This window comes from Mytilus galloprovincialis, chromosome 10 (assembly GCF_965363235.1).
Source record: "Mytilus galloprovincialis chromosome 10, xbMytGall1.hap1.1, whole genome shotgun sequence".
Taxonomy (NCBI): domain Eukaryota; kingdom Metazoa; phylum Mollusca; class Bivalvia; order Mytilida; family Mytilidae; genus Mytilus; species Mytilus galloprovincialis.
This window is the reverse complement of record NC_134847.1, coordinates 14,275,940-14,302,497: the sequence shown is the minus strand read 5'-3', so window position 1 is coordinate 14,302,497 and position 26,558 is coordinate 14,275,940. Positions and strand designations below refer to the sequence as shown.

The 26,558-nt window shown below is 32.5% G+C and overlaps 1 protein-coding gene across 1 annotated transcript in view; it reads left to right on the top strand.

The window, feature by feature from the left end:
- The window catches only part of LOC143048873 (uncharacterized), a 44,191-nt gene extending 17,867 nt beyond the window's left edge, over nucleotides 1–26,324 (top strand). The window contains exons 10-17 of the mRNA XM_076222741.1: nucleotides 2,802–2,937; nucleotides 7,075–7,173; nucleotides 9,329–9,670; nucleotides 11,664–11,744; nucleotides 20,755–20,891; nucleotides 24,451–24,535; nucleotides 25,326–25,421; nucleotides 26,317–26,324. Of these exons, the coding sequence (XP_076078856.1) occupies nucleotides 2,802–2,937; nucleotides 7,075–7,173; nucleotides 9,329–9,670; nucleotides 11,664–11,744; nucleotides 20,755–20,891; nucleotides 24,451–24,535; nucleotides 25,326–25,421; nucleotides 26,317–26,324 (984 nt within the window). The remainder of the gene's footprint in view (nucleotides 1–2,801; nucleotides 2,938–7,074; nucleotides 7,174–9,328; nucleotides 9,671–11,663; nucleotides 11,745–20,754; nucleotides 20,892–24,450; nucleotides 24,536–25,325; nucleotides 25,422–26,316) is intronic.
- Nucleotides 26,325–26,558: the final 234 nt, after the last annotated feature.

Here is a 26,558-nt window from a genome sequence, read left to right as displayed (position 1 = left end):
AAAAAAAAAAGGGGGGGGGGTCCACATGTCCTGGTGTAACTACAAAACAATATATTATTATTGCTTAAACCTTTCTCATAAAAGTATGGGTCACCGGACTTTTTTTCACTCTACAGGTTGTGCAAAATTGTCAGATAGTGTATAGATTATGCATGGAAAATCAAATTGTGTGTAATAAAAAGAAAACGTACTATTAGAACTGATAAAATGTGAGAAGATTGCTCTTATAACATGCTTTCAGATAAGAAAAAGAAAAAATGAGGTCATCAATTTTGTTTTCTTGCTACATATCAATATAGGTAAATTTATTACACTTTCTATTATAAAAATTACTTTATCTGAGTGATCTCCCCTTATTTGGCAAAGTTGAAAAAAATCGAATCAAACACAAACAAAGTGTTTTTGAGAAATTACAACTGTAGTTATGATAAAACACACAATTTTCTATATTTATATCAAAAGTCTTTTAAATTATATACAACTTTCAAAAGGAGTAGGTTCAGTAAGACCCCTTTTTGTCCCCAAAATATAGCAGTTTTACAAAATTGTGAAAATGTAATCTTTAAGCTATATTTTGGAAAGTAAAATGCTTCTGCTACATAAATATGAGCTGTTTTTGACAATACAATGCACAAATATCATTTTTGACAAAAACCATCTGAAAAGTGACGGTTTTTGGCATATTTGATAGATTTTTCATATTTAAGCTTAAATCAGAGCGTTTTTAATTACTAAATCAGTCAAAATCTTTCACATACACGAATTAAATCAATTGAAATAGACACTTAAGTGTTTAAAAGGTGTTCAAAATCTTTCTTTAGATGAACCTAAAATTTGAGGCCAAAATCGGCCCTTACCGGACCTACTCCTTTGTACATTTCATCAAATATCTAGACCAATTTTAGTTATCTGCTTCTTCAAAATCCAAGATGAAGGAAGACACTCGAGCAACCTTAATGTGATTTCAAACAAATTAATGAGGATCATATTTAAGTTTGTTTCATAACAGGGGGATTAGCTGGAGAAAAATTAGACTTCATTTAGATGGACGTGTCTTAAAAATTAATACAGTAGATAAAAAAGAAATTTGTGGGGTTAGGGGAGTAAAAGATTGGAAATAGAAACGTATTTTCTGTTTATGTAACATTTTAAATTCAGATGATATAACATCTTTCTCGGTTCATCTTTCTCTAAGCATATCAATGAGCCGGGGAAATAATTTCAAAAGCAATTAATCTTTCAATTATGATTTTTTTTTCATACACTGATTTCAAATTACACAATTTGTTAAAGTCTTAATCGTCATGGCTAATTACGTAAAAATTGGGAATTAATTTTAATAACAAAAATGAAAAAAAAAATCTACTTTTTAATCGCAATTTTAGAATAAGTCTAAATATAAAAAAAGTTATTAATTTAAAAATTTCCAAAGTCGTATTTCTCCCTTTCTTTACCCTTCAAGAGACTTTCATAGGATACATGGATTGTGGAATATCGTCCACATTTCCAAAAGGTTCACGTAAATTGATTGCATCATGTGTTTAAACAGTTATTGGCCAATCAAATCGGTATATTGGATTTAATTTGCATGGCTCGTGTGACCCTTTAACCCAAACTACATCGTTCAGGTTAAATAGGGTCACACAGCCGTGCAGATTAAATCCCATATACCGACTTGCTTGGTCAATAACTATAACAAATTTTATTTCAGTATCTGCCTAAATAATCATATTTTCATCAATTTAAAAATCATAAGAAACTCTCAGCTGGAGAACCCAAACATATATTTATATTTATTTCCACAACCTCAACATTTCAACATTTCTCTACGTATATAGTCTCCTTTCAAAGCAACATATTAATTACATCTTTTTAACCAGTCATCAAAAATGTTCTCAAACGGTTCTGTTTTCATTTTAAAGATTATGTTCATTACTTCCTGTCTTAGTACAGGTAAATCGTCGAACCTTTGTCCACGGAGAAAAGATATGCGTGGAATACCTTAAAATCCATTGACGCTAAGTCAGGGCTATATACAGAGGATTTTCCAGACATTCAAATCCAAGTAAATTAATTGCTTGATGACTTTTTAGAGAAGAGTCGGACAGTGCATTGTCTTGGTGACTGTTGTTTAAATTCTGGATTGTAGTTATAAAACCAGCTTTCGTCGGTTGTTGATATGCTGTCTAGAAATAGAAATCAAGAGATAAAAAATTAATAAATTGATTTGACAATTCCATTCTTTTTTAATCTAATGTTCTGCTGTAAGAAGTCACATACTCAATACATAAATTATTTAAATCATTTGCTAAAATGTGGTGTGTTGGAGTCCAAAGAAATGTCACATTTGTCTGCATCTTTGCGAACTGTTAGTCGCTGGTCAATGTTGATAACTTTCAAAACTTCATCTTGTATGGCATTTAATTGCCTGAAAGATGGCATACCTTCCGGCTCATTGTCTTTCAAATGTCTCTTCCGTCCCCAAACATGTGTCACTTGAATACCAATGAACGACTAACTTTGCTATGTTTTTCAGACTTTAAACAATTTTGTGTGTTTCTGTTTGCGTTTTTCCAATGTCTATACAAAACTTTATAGCCTGCTGCTCCACCTTTTCTGTAAATTTCCTATTTTTCAGTGATGCCGATTCTTTATTCCCTCTTTTAATCTTCTGGATCATAAAGAACACTATTATTAATTCATATTAACAGAATTTGTAACATGAGATTTGCTACCAGGGTTTTGAGAATCAGAACACAAGGTTAGTACATAATGAATGAGGAACAATATTTATTTTCAAGATGGAACAGTTTGGTGAGATGTCCACTGACACTGGGAGCTCTGAAGATGTGCATATACAGACCGTAATTTCAGTGGACAAAAGTATTTGTGATGATGATGAACAGAGTACCTTAGAAGACACTACTTCTGCATTAGGTACTTCTATTGTTTTATACATCAGGCCTCGACAATAACGCTTGTCTGATTGTCCAGTACCAGAGGGAAAAAAGGTCGGACAAGTAAAAGCTGTATCAAGCTTGACCGTTGGGACAAGTGCAATTATTCTGCAGAAAATATATTTAATCCAATTTTGATGAACAAAGTAATTATAAACAAAAAACAAGAAAACAAATATTAATTTGACATGTTTCTGGATTCTGTTCATTCAAATGCAAAACCTTTTCTTCAACATGTTTACTTGCAGTAGATAATTTTTAACTGGTTCTTAGTCAAGTACTTTTTAACAGGTAAAAAGTATACTATTCTAGGAAACCAGTCTTATTAATCCGAATCAATGATGCGCTTTGTAGATAAGGTAACTTTACAGGACAGTAAGTTCGTCACCTCGAAAGATTCAGCTACAAGTTTAATAGACAATTTGGCAACGTATGAGACAAATTTAGTAGACATGATTGATAGACAGTTTGACAAGGCAGGAGACATTTCGGGACCAAGACAAATCAGTACCTCATTTTGCTACCTCATTCTGTTGCTTATAATAAATACCGTCATTCAAAAGAAATACATAAAATTCTGGGTTATTTTTAATAGAAATTTTTTGGACAAGTAACAATTTCATTTGGACAAGTAAATTGTGGTATGTACTTGTCCTACAGGACAAGTTGAAAACAAGTTATTGTAGAGGCCTGTACATATAGCTTAGGTAGCATGAAAAAAATTGACGATGTAATATAAACTTGATACAACCTGGATAAATTTAGCTTTTCTCATCACTTTGCGTCCAGCATCGTCGTCATTTGTGAACTTTTACAAAAATCTTCTCCTCTGAAACTACTGGGCCAAATTACATCAAACTTCGCTACAATCATCATTAGAGTATCTAGTTTAAAAAATGTGTCCAGTGACCCGGCCAACCAACAAAGATGGCCACCATGGCTAAAAATAGAACATAGGGGTAAAATGCAGTTTTTGGCTTATATCTCAAAAACCAAAGCATTTAGAGCAATTCTGACATGGTGTAAAATTATTTATAAGGTCAAGATCTATCTGCCTTGAAATTTACAGATGAATCAGACAACCCGTTGTTAGGTTGCTGCCCCTGAGTTGGTAATTTTAAGGAAATTTGGCCTGTTTTGGTTATTATCTTGAATATTATTATAGATAGAGATAAACTGTAAACAGTAATAATGTACAGCAAAAAAAGACCTAAAAATAATTCAAAAGACCAAAATGGTCAATTGACCCCCTAAGAAGTTATTGCCATTTATAGTCAATTTTTAACAATTTTCACTGTAACTACTTGGCCAAGTTTATATAGATAGAGATAATTGTAAGCAGCAAGAATGTTCAGTAAAGTAATATCTACAAACACATCACCATCACCAAAACACAATTTTGTCATGAATCCATCTGTGTCCTTTGTTTAATGTGCACACAGACCAAGGTGAGCAACACAGGCTCTTAAGAGCCTTTAGTTTTTTATGCAGTTAAGCTGCATAATATGTGAGGACCCTAGATTTATGTTCTACCCAATAAATGCTGAAATACTTGCCATTGTTATTATCTAGCTGGCTTCTATGTTATATATAACTAATTGAACACTTTTTTAATACTTTTTATTCTGGATTACAAAAAATATGACCAGAAAAACCTTAAATGATTGTCAAATCATCCAAAAGTTTTGAAGTTACACATAGGAAGTAGTGCTCATTAGAAATTCTTGTGTAGTTTATTATGCTTTTGGCTAAGAAGTCAAAAGAACAATTGTATGAAATATTTAATCGACGAAAATCACTTAAGACAAGTAGTTTAGATTTCCCAAATGACAAAAGTCGTAGGAATATTGTTTGTCATCAATACGTAGTATAACTAGGTCAGTAGTCTATTATATGATAAGTTCTACTGTTTATGCTGTTGGCGGCAATTTCAAATTAGAAGACGAAATTTTCGAATCTTTTCAATTTGGAGGCAGGGGTGCAAATAAGTGGTGGTCCGAGGTCAGTGATCTTTCGTTTTTGCAAGCGTAATTTTAACTTGCACAGTTGGTTTCTAGCTACCCCCGACGTAGTCACCTTTCACTTGTAAGAAAATAAGAAATAACTTTGCAAACTTTTTCACCAAAGTCTCCAAATAAACGATATAAAAACTTATTTTTATCATTATTATTTATGACAGAGATGTTCATTTTGTTCAACCGCTAGCATTATACAGAAAATTGCAGACAAATAATGTGTAAATTCGAGTAAAATCGTATCTGATTGACAAAAACAACATTGTAAACACAATAACAATGGCTGCCGTGAAGACAAAATTTTGCAATATTGGATCCGATTCCGGAAGCCGATAAGGTAAATCAGGGTTTTGGCGATCAGCTACAAAAAAATCCAAGCAGGGAAAAAATACATCTAATTTACACCTATGCATGGAAAATGAATATAAACACTAGAATTGTAAACCAAAAGATATATGTAAAAGAAAGAAAAAGCAGAAAATATTTTATATACAGAAACTCAAAACTACTTTTTGACAAATTTTAATTTCAAAATCCAGTACAATGTGACAGCTGGGAACAGTATATCTAACAATATATATGTTCATGGTCACAGTATAAACTTTCTTTATCAGTAATAAATGATGATAATGCATGTGAGATGCTTTTAAAGTGTTAACATATTACTGCAAGGCCAAAAATAAAATATTGTTTGTTTCCCCTCACCCGACCGACCCCGTAAAATCACTGCGACCCGAAAAATTTTATTGGCCATTCTTGTCCACAATTTTTTTTTGATATGTTGGTTATTGGTAATATCTTTCTGATGCTGTAGTCAAGGTATGTTTGCATTGAAGCGTCTACATGATTCGGAATCAAGGAAAACAAACAAATTGCTTTGCCACACGATTTGTTTGTGTACAACGGTGATCTTTTTTGAAAATAAAAAAAAAACTGAAGCATCTTTCAACCTGCTGAGTGCATCTTGATTTGCTTTGTGTCTAACATCTGTTCCTATTTAAAGGATAAAATCTTAAAGACTTTGATTAAAAATGGTCGGACTCGTGCTTTAAAATCTATCTACTTTGTCTTTGAACAGGTTGGGCACAAGTCAGGAAGTGTGGGATACATGTATTCCCTGCTTACAGGGAACGTCCCTGTTTTCTGGTGTAAAACCAACCCAGTTTAAATGGGGTTTCCTTTTTTAATTTATGGCATGAAAATTACAAAAGGGCACGTTATAACTGCATCGGTAGAAATCGTAAATACTTATTAAAAGTATTTTAGGAAATACAAAACATGAATATAAAGTGAAGCCTTGTCTTCTAGAACTCGAAAAAAACATACAAATCTTTGTTTTGGAATCAATTGACCAAGCTGCATGATTTATGTGTAACTGAACATAACTGAATTATTTTCAAAGTTCTCAAACAGGGGGGGTAGGGTGACCCCAGGGACTCCCCCTATACTTTTATATAATTAGTTATATTGGCCTGAAGTAGTAAACATTTGTCTGATTCGTGTCTCATAACTTTTGTACTATAGAACACAAACTCAGTTTTCTTTCCAGGGAAACCAGTCCATTCATACTATTACATGTTTGTACCAGGTCAATTTGTACTACTAGCAGTCAACTAAAACCAATGTTAACTACCAAGTAGAACAACTGAAGTCATTGCAAACATGTACCACTGCAGACTCACCATAAAAAAATATACATTGATATATGAATTGTACTATATATGAATGTTTAATGTTGAAGCAACATTGCCACAACTTTTCATAATTACGTTTGCATTGGTTTTTGGTTAATTGCCTTCAGCACTTACAGCGCTTTGATTATTGTCAATCATTGGGTTGACCAACTGATTACCATATTTGCCTTTGTGTTACTTAGTCTTAAGAGAATTGAATACGGATCAGATATAAAATGTACAGCTTGCTTGAATTTTTGTTGGAAACCCTGGTATAGTGCAAATAAGTTGGGTAGACTGTAAGATAAATCCAGCCTGATCAAAATGTACAAACTTGAGTAGTACATATTTAAAAATTACACAGTTGTAAATATCCAGCTATGTAGAATATATATGTTTATTGATCATAACAAATAAATATAATTACAGGTGACAATGTGGGAAATGTAAGATATCCATGTGCTATTTGTGGTAATGAATTTACAGATCTTCAAGATTTTCTTGATCATATGCAGAAACATCTGAAAGGTTAGTAAATGAAAGTGTTGTATGTTTGCATCTGCTCAATATGTTCTTACCAACAATCCAGAGTTTCAACATCATCATAAACTTTTTACATTTTGAAAAGTATTAAGTGGAATGAAACCTTTTACATTTTGAAAAGTATTAAGTGGAATGAAACTTTTTACATTTTGAAAAGTATTAAGTGGAATGAAACTTTTTACATTTTGAACTTCTCCTAGAGAACCACTGAATGGAATGGAACCAAACATAGCATGAATGTTCCTTAAAAGGTGCTGACCAAGTGTTTGTCCTTTGCAGCTGGTCCCTTATCCAAGATGGGAACCAGTGAGGACTTAATTCACTTGGCACAGGACCCTATAGACAATACATACACATCTTTACTTTTAGAGAACAATTGAATGAAATGAAACCAATCTGGTATTAGTCAATAAATTATGTTAATTGTCTTCTGTGTAGGGTGTTGTGGGGAACATGAAAATACCTGGCGTCTGTCAGGTCTAATTAGCACTCTCATAGTACAATTGTTGCCAGATTTTTATAAAACTTATACTATAGGTTAATATCAGCAATACTTTGACAAGTTTTATAATGGTTCAGGATTGACTCTTTTCAAAAGAGTTATACCCCTTTGATATATGACATAAATGCAAAGCCGGGAATTGAAACTCTGTTCTTTTATTTAAATTACAATCATCATTAATTTTTGTGTTGCCTTGACGCAATCAAAAAGCAATACAGGACAGGAACGATTATTTATGTATCTTGTCTCCAATTTCAGAAATAAAGAAAGGAAAAAAGGCAGCTGCATCAACAACTTTATGTAATAAGAAAAACAGCAAGGCAACATCAACTGTAAGCAACCAATCTAATACTAAACCAGCACGGTATTGCATATTTTGCGACAAATATTGCCTTCAGCTTAGTAGGCACATACAGCTGGTACATAAAGAAGAAGACAGAGTAAAGGCAGCCCTAAAGTTTTCCCCAAGAACAAAAAATAAAATGTTTTCACAATTTAAGAAAGAGGGAATTCATTTAAACAACATTGAAAAACTTGGCAAAGATAGTCATGCAGTCCTTGAAAGGGAAAGAATTTCTCAAAAGGATTCTGTGCAGGTTATGTGTGATAACTGCAATGCCATATTAACCAAAAAAGCTATGTCAAGACACAGAGCCACATGCCAGGGAGGATCATCAAAACAGATAAATGCCATTCCAGCGCAATTTTTGAACAAAGATAATGATGTATCTGAAAGTTTTGTCAAAAACATCTTGACAAAATTCACCAAAGATGACATTGGTAAAATCTGTCAATCTGATAATTTGGTAAAAAAAGTTGGAAGTATACTGTGGTTAAAAAATAGGACAAAAGTAGACCAATTATCCCAAGTCAGAAAGAGTGTGATGAATGACATGAGGAGGTTAGCTCACGCATACAACTTTTTTAAAGAAGAAGTCAAGAAGGATCATCCTTTACTTTTAAACACTGCTGCTGATATGTTTAATAGAATATTTTTCAAAGATCTGCAAGAGGCAGTATGTAAATATACGGAAGTAGGTGATCAATATGGGGAGACATCTTTCAAGTTAAAACATGGACTAAAATATGCATTATACTATGTTTTAAAAAAGTCAGCAGAGATTTTGAGGGCCGAACATCTCAGTAAATTTGCAGATGATAAAGCAGAGGAGGTCACAAAATTTTTGCATATTTTTGAAACCACCAAAAATTTATATTTTTCTGATGCTTTATTCAATATAAGAAAAAATCGTCAGGTTAATTTAAGGAAACCACATCGAATTCCAGATGAGGATTTATTGTTTACCATCAGACAATACACCATTGAAAGCATTAAAAAAATAGTAGAAATGTACAATGAATATAAAATCTGGACACGGTCAGACTTCGTTAAGTTGAGGAATCTTGTGGTATGTCGCTTGACAATGTTTAATGGACGGCGTGGTGGAGAAGCATGCAGACTTCTAAGATCAGAATTCAAAGATGCTGTTGAAGACAATTGGGTAAATAAAAAATGGAGGAATGATCCATATGTGCTACAACAAGAATTGAAGATTGCCTACGAGGCTGGCAAAGGGATGAATAAACTGGTACCAGTTTTGTTCACTCCAGAAACAATGGCGGCAACTGTTTTATTAGATGATGATGACCTTAGACAGCAAGGTGAAGTTTTGTCCAATAACATGTATGTGTTTGCTAACACTCAAAATTCTTTGGAATATGTAAACGGCTACACAGCTATGCAACGTGTTGCAAGTGATGCTGGTATAAGAGAAGATGAGGCAAAGAAGATCAATGCCACCTTAATTAGACATTATACCAGCACTGAAATGGCTGCAAAGGACATACCAGAGAATGAGCGCCATTATTTCTACACACATATGGGTCATTCCGAGGAAATGAACAAACAAACCTACCAAGCTCCTTTAGCTGTTATGGAGATTGTGAAAGTTGGCAAACACCTAAAAGACATAGATAATGGTAAAATATTTTGTCTTAAGTTATAATATCTCATTTCTTTTTTTTAAATTAAACAGTTATACCTGTTAATTAATACTGAGCATTAATCAAAGGTATAAAATCTTATTATTCCAAAGTTCTACAACAGATTGGAAAAAAAAGGATAAAGAAATAAAAATTTCATCCCTACGATGAAGCTAGTCAAATATGTTCCAGAACTTGACAAAGAATTTAGATTTAAAGAGTATGTTCGGTAAGGCCTAATATGTAGTGTTGGATAATCAGTTGAAATTATTAACCTATTATCTATTACTATCGGTTGACAGCAACCAACCAACAATCGGTTATAATTTTGAACTTCTTTTAGAGAACCACCTAGTGAAATGGAACCAAATATGGCATGAATGTTCCAAATGAGGTGCTGACCAAGTGTTGTTACTTTGTAGCTGATCCATCATCCAAGATGGCCGCCAGTGGAGGACTTAGTTTAACATAGGACCCTATGGGAAATGCATACACATGTCTTCTTTTAGAGAACCACTAAATAGAATGAAACCAAACATAGCATGAATGTTTCTTATGAGGTGCTGACTAAGTGTTGTTACTATGTAGCCGATCCATCATCCAAGAGGGCCGCCAGTTGGTGACAGTTTAACATAGGACCCTATGGGAAATAGTAATACATACAAATGTCTTCTTTTAGAGAACCACTAAATGAAATAAACCAAACATAGCATGAATGTTTCTTATGAGGTGCTGACTAAGTGTTGTTTCCATGTAGCGGATCCATCAACCAAGATGGCCGCCAGTTGGGGACAGTTTGACATAGGACCCTATGGGAAATAAATACAAATGTCTCCTTTAAGAGAACCACTGAATGGAATCGAAGCATACATAGCAATATTAAAACAAATAAGGCCTCAAATATATTATAAGTATCTGTTATGATTTTCATCTTGTTTTATATGATTTCATATTTTTGCATGCCATGCAACAGGCCTTTTATAGTTAACTATACATGGATTTGTTTATTGTTGAAGGCCATATGGTGACATTTGAATTTTACATCATTGTCCCTTGGACTTTGGTTTAAATTTGGTATCTTTTTGTTTTCAATTACAGAACAGAATTATGATCATGATGATGTCTCTTTTTATTATCATAACTAAATTCCACAGATGAATTTAAGACATGGTATTGAATATTTTCAGCACTTGCCCTGAGACAGCATCAAGACACCAGTTCAAGTCCCTGTAAAATTTATACAGGTAAGATTTTTCTGTAATTCTCCTTTGATTTTTGTATTCAAACTCTGATGGACGGGAGTATACTAAAAAATTGAAAACAACATGTTTATTAATTTTTATGCATCCAAAGTGTGCTTTTCTGGATTTACCTTCATCAGGAAGGCTCAAAGCCAAACATTTGAAATACGAAATAAAAGCCAAATCTATCTAAGTTCAACTTTGCCTGAGGAAGTTGAAACCTTAGTTTAATAACCTTGGCTCACAGGTCATAGAATCTGTCATGTCATTGGTACATTTCTGTCTACAAGTCTTTATCTATGTGTATTTATATATGATACAGGTTCCTAATGGAGCCTCTAGTTGAAACCTTGTAAACAGTCAAGATCCCCACCCTTAGCCATATAAATTCCTGTTCATCATTTGAAGAAGAAGTGAATGCCATACGAGCAATCACTATTCGTCACTTAATCATATCAATTTACTAGACCACTATAAAAAAGAAGATGTGGTATGATTGCCAATGAGACAACTATCCACAAAACACCAAAATGACACAGACATTAACAACTATAGGTCACCTTACGGCCTTCAACAATGAGCAAAGCCTATACCGCATAGTCAGCTATAATAACCAACTTTTAATGGACTTTTCCCAATAACAGGCAACCATGGGATAATGACAAATTATTGGAGCATTGTTTGGGAGATTTGGAAACAGCAACCTGTTACAATTATTTTAAAATTGTTGTAATATTTTAATTTTTCAGCTGAAGCTGTGGACAGTATAAACAGTAGCAATACCTCCTTAGATATTCCTCAAAGTTTGGTTGATCATGTTTCAGAGTCAGGTAGGTACTACAAAAAAGATATAGAGTTGAATATATAGTGAATAATGATAAAATAAAGGAAGAACTGTAGTCTAACATTTGAATAAAGACTTTCAATGAAACAAGGAGAGTGCATGGGTATGACTTAAGGCTTGAAATGATACAGTTTATTAAACACATTGTTATGTTAATAGCTTCTTCAATAAAGTAATATTGTTTTTAGAAAAAGAATGAATACTTTGAAGGTGCTTCAGTTTGTCGATGTTAACTTTGCAACATCAAAGTCAAAATAACATTTAACGGCTTTTGGCCCATTTTGTCAGACGTTACATATGTGAAACATATCTTTGTGTCAACAGTTTATTTAGTGTACTTGATAATATCAATTCACCTTATGCTTTATTTTTTTAAAGATAATACTGACTTAGAATATCACATTGAACCACATCCAGACGAAGAGCTTAATTCAGATTCAGTTTTGAACAAGAACAAAGGATGTAAAAGAAAGTTGGAGCTTGATGATTATGACCTAGTTGATATTGTAAGTATAATTGCTGTGTATATGGTCTTGCAAAGCATAAGACACCAACATTGTAATATTTAGTGAGCTATTTCAATACTTTGCCTCCACTTCTGTTACTCAGGTACTAACTGCCTAATTGATTGCATCATATTAATAATTGAATCATTCTAAAGCCTTAAATGTCTTATTTTTTTTGAATAATTGAATTTAAGCCAGACAATTAATTTCCAACATGATTTTGATATAGGAATCATGTGATATTAATGTTCTCCACACCATGTGAGTAGTATGAGAAAGGAGTAGAAACATAGTATTCAGTTATGAGCACAATGTGATATAAACTTTCATCACATGGTATTAATGTTGTATATAAAGCCACATGATATCATGTGATATTCATGTTAAATATAAATGCTTCTTCTTCAACCTCAGAACAATATGCTCTTTGAATATATGTATCATAATCAATGTGGCAATACCATGTGTTAAAATATGATGTGATCCATCAGTCAGTTGTTACATGAATGTTTTTTTTTGTCGCTTCTTTCTCAGGAGCTACATTACAAGGATTTCAGTGGTTATGGGGTACTGCTCACAATTTCACTCTTTCATCCTTATTGCTACTGTACATATTTCAGAAGCAACCAGTTAAAAACAAAAAACTTACAGAACCAGAAGTTGATGGATCAAAAGACAATTCAGAGAATGAGAGTAAGTTTAGTTTTACCTTATGATAATTAAGTAGTAAAAGGTTTTTGGAATACAAGTGCTGTCAGGCAATCTGTAGACTTTTACCATTGACTCCCTTCCAAGACTTAACCGTTTTGTTTTTACATTAAAAAGAACAACAAGATTTTTAAATTGTCCTGTTTTAAAAAGTAAAAACAAAGTAAGAAAATGAATTTAAACAACATTCTGTATTTATGTTTAGAGTTTTGTCTATTTAGAATCACGTCAGAGGGGGCATTCAAAATAATTCAGTAAACATGTGCTGGGACTATTATGCTTATAATAACCCAGACATGTGCAATAGAGCACAAAACTTGTTTTCAATGTTCACACATGTTTGAACAGAAGAATTTAGCCAAAGTTTGCAGACGAAATATTCAGAAGATTTACTGAGAAATTGATATAACTAGTGGAAATTTTGAAGTCATTTTAAGGTGGTGTTAAATTGCATGATGGTTTGATCAAAAGAGCAAAATTCTGAAGGCCAAAGGTAGAGCAAATTTAAAACTCATTAATTACATTGTTAATGTAAAAATATACACTTGTATCGGAGATTTGCTATTTTTATGTCCCATTTATGGGCATTATGTTTTCTGGTCTGCTTTCGTTCACCTATCGAATCATTACATTTCAGGTTAAAGTTTTTGGTCAAGGTAGTTGAAGTCCAATCAACTTAAAACTTATTTAACATGTTTCCTATGATATGATCATTCTTATTTTAATGCCAAATTAGAGATTTTATCCCATTTTCAAGGTCCACTGAACATAGAAAATGATAGTGCAGATGGGGTATTTGTGTTCTTTGGACACATTCTTGTTTTAAATTTTAGTATGAGGTGTTTCTTTTGCTTTGTGAACAAACATATGCGCTAGATTTTTTTTTAAAATTGTTGCACATGGGTATATTGACTACTGTAGAATTGTGAATTTTATCAAATTGTCATGCACTTAATATATTTCATTAACTTAAAACACTTCCAAACTCTTAAATGGTGCACATGATGTTACTAATTCCATTCATTATGACTAATGGGTTGCATTCTGAAATTGACATATTTGACCTAGATACAACAACCTTTCATGCTGGCTGTTCTCCCTCTGAAAAACCACAGTGCCAGCCGTTTGCCAAAAAAGGGAGGTGGGTCATACAAGAGCCTACACAAACGCTTTGCACTTATACTTGTTGACATACAAATTACCTTTATTGTCCTAATCAGAATCGAAATAATTAAAAATGGATATGAAGATTAAATCAAATAGGGAATACATTATAATCCAAGTCCAAATAATTAAGACGCCTTGCAAGGCTATTTGATTTTTTTTCTGAGATTCTTCCCTCCTCCAGGGAGGCGCAGCCCTCAAAGTAGCTTCTGAAATGAAGTTGCCAATTGACCACCAGACATGCTGGAAATAAAGTATTCATTTAAAATCATATTTTAAAACCTGGTATTGATCATGACAAAATTTATCAAAATTTACAGTCACCACAGATGACACTGCCCCTGTCCATTGTGCATAGTCCACCGAAGAGTTTGTACCTTGGAACAGAATTAACAGAATGAGCTGGCCTGCACAGTGATTTGACTTGATTGAATGTTATAGAAATGTTTGTTTATTATTATTTTAACAAAAAAAGAAAACTTCAAACACACACTGGGATGATTAAATCTAAAAATGAATTGTCCCAAGAAATCCACAATATTATGCCCGATTATGTTCAGTGCATATACAATTCTAAAAAGGATATTAAATGTGTCAAGCTCAAAGAACACTTTAACAAAGTAAAAAAGCTACTTTACATGTTAGGTTTACATACCATTTATTGTCATGTTTATCTCATTTTTACTATTTAAAAAAAGTTGAAAAGATTCCTCTGATAGAACTGAATGAAGACATCCTTTTAAAAGATGGAGAAGCAAGAAGAACAAAACTAGTGAGTATTTTAATTAGTTGTGGGTCAATTATATTTATTTAATATTTAGCTAGTGACAAATAAATCAAAAATAAATCACAAATGAAAGTCCAATACTCTTTCATATCAATATCTATTCTATTTATGATCTCAATGAGACCATATTAGTTATAAGCTTACAAGAAATCATTATGTTGGATAGTTTATGCCCTTTTTAGCTCTCCTGGCCCAAAGGGCCAAGTGAGCTTTTCCCATCAGTTTGCGTCCGGCGTCTGTCGTCATCTGTTGTCGTCCGTCGTCTGTCGTCGTTAACTTTTACAAAAATCTTCTCCTCTGAAACAACTGGGACAAATTAAACCAAACTTAGCCACAACCATCATTAGAGTATCTAGTTAAAAAAATGTGTCCGCTGACCCAGCCAACCAACCAAGATGGCCGCCATGGCTAAAAATAGAACATAGGGCAACCTGTTGTTGGGTTGCTGCCCCTGAATTGGTAATTTTAAGGAAATTCTGCTGTTTTTATGCCCCACCTACGATAGTAGAGGGGCATTATGTTTTCTGGTCTGTGGCTCCGTCCGTCTGTGCGTCCGTTCGTTCATTCAGGTTTAAGTTTTTGGTTTTCGATGAAGCTGAAGTCCAATCAACTTGAAACTTAGTACACTTGTTGCTTATGATATGATCTTTTAATTTTAAAGCCAAATTAGACTTTTGACCCCAATTTCACGGTCCACTGAACATAGAAAATGAAAGTGGGAGTTTCAGGTTAAAGATTTTGGTCAAGGTAGTTTTTGATGAAGCTGAAGTCCAATCAACTTGAAACTTAGTACACTTGTTGCTTATGATATGATCTTTCTAATTTTAAAGCCAAATAAGACTTTTGACTCCAATTTCACGGTCCACTGAACATAGAAAATGAAAGTGGGAGTTTCAGGTTAAAGTTTTTGATGAAGCTGAAGTCCAATCAACTTGAAACTTAGTATACTTGTTGCTTATGATATGATCTTTCTAATTTTAAGCCAAATTAGACTTTTGACCCCAATTTCATGGTCCACTGAACATAGAAAATGAAAGTGGGAGTTTTAGGTTTAAGGTTTTTGGTCAAGGTAATTTTTGATGAAGCTGAAGTCCAATCAACTTGACACTTAGTTAACTTGTTGCTTATGATATGATCATTTTAATTTTAAAGCCAAATTAGACTTTTGACCCCAATTTCACGGTCCACTAAACATAAAAAATGAAAGTGGGAGTTTCAGGTTAAAGTTTTTGGTGAAGGTAGTTTTTGATAAAATTGAAGTCCAATCAACTTGAAACTTAGTACATATGTTCCCTATAGTATAATCTTTTTAATTTTAATGCCAAATTAGATTATTACCCAATTTCATGGAACATGGTAAAGGATAGTGCGAGTGGGGCATCCGTGTACTTTGGACACATTCTTGTTGGTTATTATCTTGAATATTATTATAGATAGAGATAAACTGTAAACAGCAATAATGTTCAGCAAAGTAAGATTTACAAATAAGTCAACGTGACCGAAATGGTCAGTTGACCCCTTTAGGAGTTATTGCCCTTTATAGTCAATTTTTAACCATTTTTGGTACTTCTTAGTAATTTTTACAAAAATCTTCTCCTCTGAAACTACAGGGCCAAATTAATCCAGACTTGACAACAATCATCTTTGGGGTTTCTAGTTTAAAAAATGTGTCACGTGACCCGGCCATCTAACCAAGATGGCCGCCACAGGTAAAAATAGAACGTAGGGGTAAAATGCAGTTTTTGGCTTATAATTCAAAAACCAAAGCATTAAGAGCAAATCTGACATGGGGGGTAAAATTGTTTATCAGGTCAAGATCTATCTGCCTGGAATTTTCAGATGAATCGGACAACCCGTTGCTGGGTTGCTGCCCCTGAATTGGTAATTTTAAGGAAATTTTGCTGTTTTTGGTTATTATCTTGAATATTATTATAGATAGAGATAAACTGTAAACAGCAATAATGTTCAGCAAAGTAAGATTTGCAAATAGGTGAACATGACCGAAATGGTCAATTGACCCCCTAAGGAGTTATTGTCCTTTATAGTCAATTTTTAACAATTTTCATAAAATTTGTAAATTTTTTACTAACATTTTCCACTGAAACTACTGGGCCAAGTTCATTATAGATAGAGATCATTGTAAATTGCAAGAATGTTCAGTAAAGTAAGATGTACAAACACATCACCATCACCAAAACACAATTTTGTCATGAATCCATCTGCTTCCTTTCTTAAATTTTCACATATACTTAGGTGAGCGACACAGGCTCTTTAGAGCCTCTAGTTCGTAAATCTTAGTAATCTTTTACAAAAATCTTCTCCTCTGAAACTACGGGGCCAAATTAATCCAAACTTGTCCACAATCATCATTGGGGTATCTAGTTTAAAAAATGTGTCCGATGACTTGGCCAACCAACCAAGCTGGCCGCCATGGCTAAAAATAGAACATAGGGGTAAAATGCAGTTTTTGGTTTATAACTCAAAAACCAAAGCATTTAGATCAAATCTAACAGGAGTAAATAGTTCATCAGGTCCAGATCTATCTGCCCTGAAATTTTCAGATGAATCAGACAACCCGTTGTTGGGTTGCTGCCCCTGAATTGGTAATTTTATGGAAATTTTACTGTTTTTAGCTCACCTGGCCCAAAGGGCCACGTGAGCTTTTCCCTTCACTTGGCGTCCAGCGTCTATCCGTTGTCCGGCGTCATTAACTTTTACAAAAATCTTCTCCTCTAAAACAACTGGGCCAAATTTAACTCAACTTGACCACAATCATTATTAGGGTATCTAGTTTAAAAAATGTGTTCGGTGACCCGGCCAACCAACCAAGATGGCCGCCATGGCTAAAAAATAGAACATGGGGTAAAATGCAGTTTTTGGCTTATAACTCAAAAACTAAAGCATTTAGAACAAATCTGACATGGGGGGTAAAATTGTTTTATCAGGTCAAGATCTATCTGTCCTGAAATTTTCAGATGAATCGGACAACCCGTTGTTGGGTTGCTGCCCCTAAATTGGTAATTTAAAGGAAATTTTACTGTTTTTGGTTATTATCTTGAATATTATTATAGATAGAGATATACTGTAAACAGCAATAATGTTCGGCAAAGTAAGATTTACAAATAAGTCAACACGATCGAAATGGTCAGTTGACCCCTTTAGGAGTTATTGCCCTTTATAGTCAATTTTTAACCATTTTTCACATTAAAGTAAGAGCTACAAATAAGTCAACATGACGAAAGTGGTCAATTGACCCCCTAAGGAGTTATTCCCCTTTATAGTAAATTTTTAACAATTTTCATAAATTTTGTAAATGTTTGTTAATTTTTGTGCCCCATCTAGGATAGAAGAGGGGCATTATGTTTTCTGGTCTGTGCGTTCGTTCGTTCATCCTTCCGTCCGTTCGTCCTTCCGTCTGTTCAGGTTTAAGTTTTTGTTCAAGTTAGTTTTTGATGAAGTTGATGAAGTCCAATCAACTTGAAACTAAGTACACATGTGCCCTATGATATGATCTTTCTTATTTTAATGCAAAATTAGTGTTTTTACCCCAATTTCATGGTTCACTGAACATAGAAAATGAAAGTGCAAACTTCAGGTTAAAGTTTTTGGTCAAGGTAGTTTTTGATGAAGTTGAAGTCTGATCAACTTGAAACTTAGTATACATGTTTCCTGTGATATGATCTTTTTAATTTAAATGCCAAATTAGAGTTTTTATCCCAATTTCACGGTCCACTAAACACAGAAAATGATAGTGCAAGTGGGGCATCCGTGTTCTATGGACACATTCTTGTTACAAAATATTTTCCAGTCACTTTTGGGCCAAGTGCATTATAGATAGAGATAATTTTAAGTAGCAAGATTGTTCAGTAAAGTAAGATCTACAAACACATCATCAACACCAAAACACAATTTTGTCATGAATCCATCTTTGTTGTTTGTTGAATTATGCACATAGCCCAAGGTGAGCGACACAGGCTCTTTAGAGCCTCTAGTTTTACTAAAGATCAAAAATGCTATCAGCAGGTTATGATGAAACTATGGTGAGTTTTTTTTTTATATATTTATGAACTAAGTACCCTTTTGTTTTTTACATAATTTCTGATTATATTTCGGAAATAATATGTAAATTTATTGTTGAAAAAAAATCATTAAAAACAAAAAGACAAGCTAAAAGGACTGTATTATGCCCTAATAGCACAGATCTTTATTATTATTTTACATTAATAACTTTGTCAAAATATGTTGCCTATTTCAGCTGCAGATAATGAAAAAAGAAAATGATAAAAAAAATGGGAGAGATTTGGAAGGCCTGACCAGAAACAAGCTGATGGAAGATAGTAAGTAAACAATGTATTAATCAGTCTTTTAATTTTGTGATTTATTTTCATACTCCTGAGTGATGTAAACTGTTTTTAGCTCACCTTTCCAAAGGCAAGACACCACTGCGAAATAAGAACAGATTTAGAAGGGCTAGACTCAAACAACAACTGATAAAAAGACAAAAGATACAAAGGGCCAACGTAAAAGCACTAGATATAGCAGTGACCAAAATTAGCTAAAGGAGTTAATTATAACAAATAAAATTCTAACAAAAGTGAAAGGTTCCCCGTGAGCAGCATGACTGATATATTAAGCATTATTTTAAATGAAAGTGATGATAAATCTTTCCTAAAAGATTTACACATGCAAAACTCATTCAAACAAATTTATTTAAGGTTCAATCATATGATAAGGTCTATATAGACATTTGAAAAAAACGTGTCTGTTGTTAAGTGGAAACTTATAGCTATAATAAGATGTGGTATGTGTGCCAATGAGACAACTCTTTACCCAAGTCATAATTTGTAAAAATCCATTATAGATCAAGATACAGTCCTGGCTCACGCTGAACAGGAATCTATAAAAGGTGCCAAAAATGACTAGTGTAAAACCTTTCTAAATGAAAAAAACAACTGTCTTATCTATATATAAAAAATATTTGTAACTTTATTATGCATGACAAGTCGATAACATTTTATGTGTAAAATTATCATTCAGCACCTCTCCTTTTCACATAACCTCCTTGTTATAATTAACATGGTATCTTTTACTGAAAAAAAAAAGATAATCTCAAAGCCGTTGAGATAAAAGCCAAGGCCTTCTTTTGTCTTCTATGTTCTATTTTTAGTCATTGCAGCCCGATGATGTATGTTGGTTGATGAATCAAATCCTTCAAATACAATTTAAAAACAAAACACCGAAGCTGGCTTGTCATGTTTTGGATTTTTTGTCAGATTTTCGGAATCCTCTGGTTTTATCCATTTGAATGCCTTTAAAAAATTTGCCCGGTGACCCCCATTTTTCTTTTTGGAAATCTTTTACATGTGTAATGATAAGCCATCTGTAAAAGTCTTATAAAATTTTAATTACTTTTTAACAGTTTTTGAGAACTTCAACTTGTCAATTATAAAGCTATGAAAAGTCAAGAGAGATTTTTTTCCCGCCAAAATTTCAATGGCTCATATCTCGAAAACAAGCACGGTGACCTATATATTTTTTTTGCTCTTTGGATTCCTTTATCAATTCCCTATCAATATAAACTAGTGCTTTGAAAAGTTAATTACTTTGAAACTGAGAAGCGAACTCCCTTAAAGTGATAAATGTGTCGATCATGATCTATCTGTGATGAAATTTTCAGACAAGTTTGACAGTAATCCAACAATAAGTTGTCCTTTAGTCTGAAGATTATTGACAACGTAGATTTCACCTATTTAACAATTTCACTTATGCAGTGTGCTCTTACTGCTTAAGTTTAGATGAAAGCAAAAAAAATCATTTTTTTGGGGTTTCAGATGCAACTGAAATTGACAATTTCAAGGCAAAATATCCTGATATAACTTGTAATGTTGACGTTATAAAGGTGAAAGTTATGAATGAAAAGAAAGAAAGAAAAAGAAAACTTGAAAGGGAGCTCAGTTATATTGATGCTGTAAGTAATAAATTATTTTTTTATAGTTATGCAATTTAATGAAAGTTATGCTCATTAGAAATATGTCAGATCAAGTAATCAAGTAACACTTACACTAATACCAAAATGAACAAAATCTGGAAATCATAATTTTCCAAATAAAAAGAAATTAGGGTGGGCAGGGATGAAAATCTATCAATTAATTTTAATTGGCCTTATGAGAGGCTTGTTTGCAATAAATTATTTTATTAAATCAATCATTTGGTCATGTATTTTATAATGCTAAGGTGCCATGGGATGGCAAGTTTCAGACCTGCCTGGAAATTGTTTTCTATTTGACAGTACAATTAAATTAAGAAATTATTTCTTCATGTTATTCTCTATGCTCATTTAAAAATGGGTATGCATTAAATTTGGTGATATTTTACACTGAGCCTTAATATGATGAACCTAGAGCACATACCTGCCAACCCTCCTGCTTAAATGCCGAAATTGGGAAATCTCCGGCTTGCTGATAGGAGAGTAAAACCTATTGATGATCGGTCATAAGGAACATTAATTAATGTACATTGTATCATACTAAGTTGACCAGTTCGCAATGCCTCATTAATTATTTCTAAATGAATTGATGAATGTTTGGGAGACTGAGGTACATGTGTCCATGTTTTGAATCATTATGAAAATTATTTAAAAATTATACGTATGGATAGCTATTTCGGGTTTTTTCTATATAGATTTTCAACTATATATTTTATTATCATATAGCATATAAGTCAGTAAGCAATCAGTGTAAAGTTCTTTATTGCCATGTTTTAAATATATTGAATACCCCGTATGGAGGTGCTCTTAATTGCAGGATGCTATATATTATACAGATAAGAAGAAAAAATGTTCCGAATGAACAAAAAAAAAGTTTCCGAATATTCCTCCATAGACCATATTTCTAACTAATAAATATGCGTGAAACCCTCAGGGGTTCACGCAATAAATAGCATTGAAACATATGATGTTTTAATAATATAGTGTTATTAGCTTGCTGTTTCTGTATTTGATCTGTTATAGATTAGAGGTTAGCTGTATTGGAACCAAGACTTGGAAGAGTCGAGAGCCAACACAGCTGATCCAGAATCTATAGAAAATACAGAATTTCATATCTTATTATGTTTTACATCACAAATATTATTAAAGGGGCACTAGCTGACAAATTCATGTTCACCGATTTGAGTCAAATTCTCATATTTTATTATATAACAATGTAAAACATTTTTCCAAATTATCAATTTGAAAGTATAAAATAAACAATAAACAGGACATGGTCTCAATAAGATGTAGCTTCATTTCGTCTGAAATTAAGCCAAGACGCCATCTAATTAACTATGGAGTTCACCTTCTATGACCATGTATAAGGGATGTAAGCATAAACACAGATATAAATAGATTTAGCAACTCCTGCAATTATATTTTTATAGGTCTATTAAATTTTGTATTAATGATTAAAAATGTGTGTTTATGGTTGCTTTTACCTTTATAAGAATGATTTTTTTTGGATCGATTCAGTTAATCAAATTATTTACCTTTTTTTCACTTTCAATGTTGATATTCTTTTCCTTTAAATAACCGTACATGGACAATGCATGCGCTATTCTATCACTTTCTACGGGGTTAAATTGGAGTTCACATGAATATGAATTTAATGAGGTCAAATTATTCACTTGCAAGTATTATCAATGTTTATTAGCTTAATTTGACAAAATTGAATCATTTTAGCTAATAAAAGCAAATTATTATTTCCCTATTTCCCATTCATTAATGATTGAACAAACAAAAAGTCATACTTAAATTTTTTTATATATCTCGTAGCCCCTTTAAGTAGCAAAGAAGAATAAATCAGACAATTTAGCTTTTCATGCTCTTTGATAGTCTGTGTATTATGGTGAGTTATCAACGGAAATGAAAGTATGTCAAAAATTGTAAGTCGTACTTCACCAGAAAAGGCTGAGAAATATTTCCGTTTTAAGACTTCCAAACTTTTTATGCCCCACTTATGATAGTAGAGGGGCATTATGATTTCTGGTCTGTGGATCCTTTCCTCTGTCTGTTCGTTTGTTCGTTCGTTCGTTCCTCTGTTTGTTTGTCTGTCTGTTTGTTCGTCCCGCTTCAGGTTAAAGTTTTTAGTCAAGGTAGTTTTTGATGAATTTAAAGTCCAATCAACTTGAAACTAAGTACACATGTTCCTTATGATATGATCTTTCTAATTCGAATGCCAAATTAAAGTTTTTATCCCAATTTCACACTCCACTGAACATAGAAAATGTTAGTGCAAGTATGGCATCTGTGTTCTTGGGACACATTCTTGTTATTCTATGATTTAAAGTTATGAAGTACATTACAAAATGTGTTTATGTATAAATATAAGTCTTAAGTTAAGTTAGACATAAGACAATTGAAACTGAAAGTGAACCCCAAGTATTACGTCATGGGCCAATGCAGGTTTTTTTCAGTATTGGCCTTGTTCAAAAAAACAAATTATGAACTCTTGATTTATAAAGGCAGTGGAACGTCATCAGTATTACACAGGCATTTGTCTGTATTAGGGCTGATTTGCTCATGTCATTTAATAACAATATTTATTATCCTTTCATGTAAGCAGTTGAAAGATATATAATTTACTTGGAAAAGAAGGGAAATAACGAGAATGTAAACAGTCAGTTTGTGTGCATGCATGCATAAGGCATATTTTTTTCTAATTAGCTTTGTTTACAAGGGGACATTAGGACATCATATTAGTATTTTGATATATACACAAATGAGAATGGATCAGCTTCAATTTAATATAATGTTCAACATTGATTTTGATTACAATTTTACCACTTCTCCTGAATTTATGTGGAATGTTTCGTTACATGGATCAAGCGTTGAATTTGTTGTATGTAGTCTTTGCCATCCTTTCTGCAAAGTTTTTTCTCTATCGATTTATGAATTTCGAAACAGCGGTATACTACTGTTGCCTTTATTTAGATAAATCCATGAAGTTTTGAACTAACATTTAACTCTCTTACACGCATGTCACCACCAATTATGTGCCAGATATGCTCAGTTAATGAATTATCTCAAGCGTTTACAGCAGGTGTATTAATACTATGAAACAGGGCTTCCAAAAAAATATTTTAGCCAGCTGCTCATTATTTTTTTTGTGTTTTCATCCCAATTTTTATGCCCTAATACTTAGAAGCAAGAGGAAACCATATAGTAATCATATGAATCATTATTGACACAAAATTGGTACATGTTTTTTCTCAAGAACTACAATACAAGGATTTCTGAAATTTGGTTTCAGGGTTTATGTAAGTCATCTATATACCGTGTGATGCTTTTTCAGATTCATCACTCAAGAACTTCCTGTTTACCTAACATTTGCATATTTTACACTATTATATATATTGTCAACTTGTGGTTGGGGAATAATCATCAGTGAGCAGTAGCTCGCAGTTTCACTTGTTATATTTTCACTCCAAAGTTTAAGGACTAAAAGGGTTGATTCTAGACAAAATTTTAAAAGTGCCAATTAAATATTATATAGATACCTACAGTTAAAAGAAAATATGTTGAGGAAGTAGAAAGTGATGAAGATAACGTCAAAGTTGGTAATAGTGGATTCTCAAAAGGTAAGTTCTCTGTGGAAACATTTATGTTTATAGGAATTTTTCATCTAACTTTTTTTATATGAAAATGCATTTTTTTATAAAAGGTATCAGTATTTTGACTCATTTCTTATACTTGATATAAATTTATTCACTTATGAATGTTTTAATAACAAAGGTGTTGCATACTTAAAACTAACAGTAAGTGTAACATGAATAATGTCCCCATTGAAATATTGTTTGCTGCACAATATTTCATATAAAAAGTGTTAAATATTCTATATTCAGTCAGGGGCATTACTTAAACAAGTAATTTTTCTTAGTTACTTATATAAGTAATTTTTGTTTTAATAGAGTTATTTTAAATATCAATAGAAGCATGGATTATTTGTAGTTTTCGTGAATTTTTACAGCATTTTGTATCATAAAATGAAGAATTTATTAGATTTAAGAGGAGAATAAAGATTAAGGGTTACTTTAAAAATAATGACAAATTATTACTTGAATAAGTTATTTTATACATCTTTGAAAGAATTAGGATAACACTTATTTAAGGAACATATGTAATTGTTTTGTGTTACAAATTATAAATAACTTCAAGTCTTAATTAATTCACAAGTTTCTATCTATTTATAAATGTCTGACCTGCAAGATTTTTGAGTAAAACGATATTTTAATAGTCCTGAGAGACCAAAGAAGGAAATATAGAATGTGTGCTAGTGATTAATAAATCTAATGAGTGCTAATGAAATATCATATTTGAGCAAATCCCTGCTTTTCTATTGAAAAAATAAATGCATTCTAATTCTTTTAGCACGTCAGTACTCAAGATGGAGTGATGAAGAAACAATATGTGTACAGGAGTATTTTAAAGATTACATCACAGAAAAATGTGAAAAGCCATATCCTGGTATGTCATATTTCAATAATATTCACAATGTCATACTTCATGCAACAACCCCTCGATCATTAAAAGATCTTGATTTGAGATATTACAATGTACTAACAAATTTCAACAATGATTATTAAAGTGACCAGGAAAGTGGATACCTTAAATTTAACTGCTTCAACAGTTTTCCACCCAGATTCTTCACTGAGAGATTTCACACATGTTGAAGTTGTGCATTTCCTATTGGGTGCTATTATGGAATTGTGGGAGATTTTTATTATCTTTTTTCAGACATGGGAACTTTAAGTAATTTTTTATCAAAATTCCTATATTTTTCAATCAAGATTGATGACAATACACAGAATGATTGCACACGTATTGAAGTTTTGCTACTGCCATTTTAGAATTGTTTGAACAATTTTTAGACAAACATTGCATAAAATGCAATCAAAACCTTATGTGACTGACTTGATATCTAAATTTTCCAAGACTTATCACTACCTCTTTGATACACAAAATATAGTGCATTTATCATAACATTCTATACACCCTGTCCATGAACATTTCCAGAAATTTATAAATGTAATATATGCTCAGATATTCAAGGCACAAAATGATGTTACACTTTCAAGAAAATTACATAACTTTTGCAAGGTACAGGAATCTATTATCTGCTCTAGAAAAATAAACTATATCATTGTTAAAGCTATCTTTAAAAATTGGAGTTGCCTTCCTTTGCATTGTCTAGAATTGTTGTTTAATCAAGTACAACCAATGCGACATTAATTTTACTTCTCACTGATAAATTGAATTGAAGCAATCTTTACCAGTCAGTGCTTGCAAGCTCTTGACTCCTATTTTCTAGACATTGGAACTAATTTACATATTACTGGTACAATCTTTGTTTTTAATCCAGATCTTTGAAAGTTCACAGAGAATTTTCAGATTAACTTATTAAGGTTGTGCGCCTTCTATAATGGAATTATTCAAAGAGTCTTTATGGGACAGTATAACAAGAGTCGATAATACTCTGAGATATTTTGGAAACTTCTCATGAGTTTAAAAAAATATATGCTTTTATGGAAGAAAAATAACGATTAAAATTGTAAACCAAATTAACAGATGCACAACACTTACCTAAAGCTATTATAACATTAC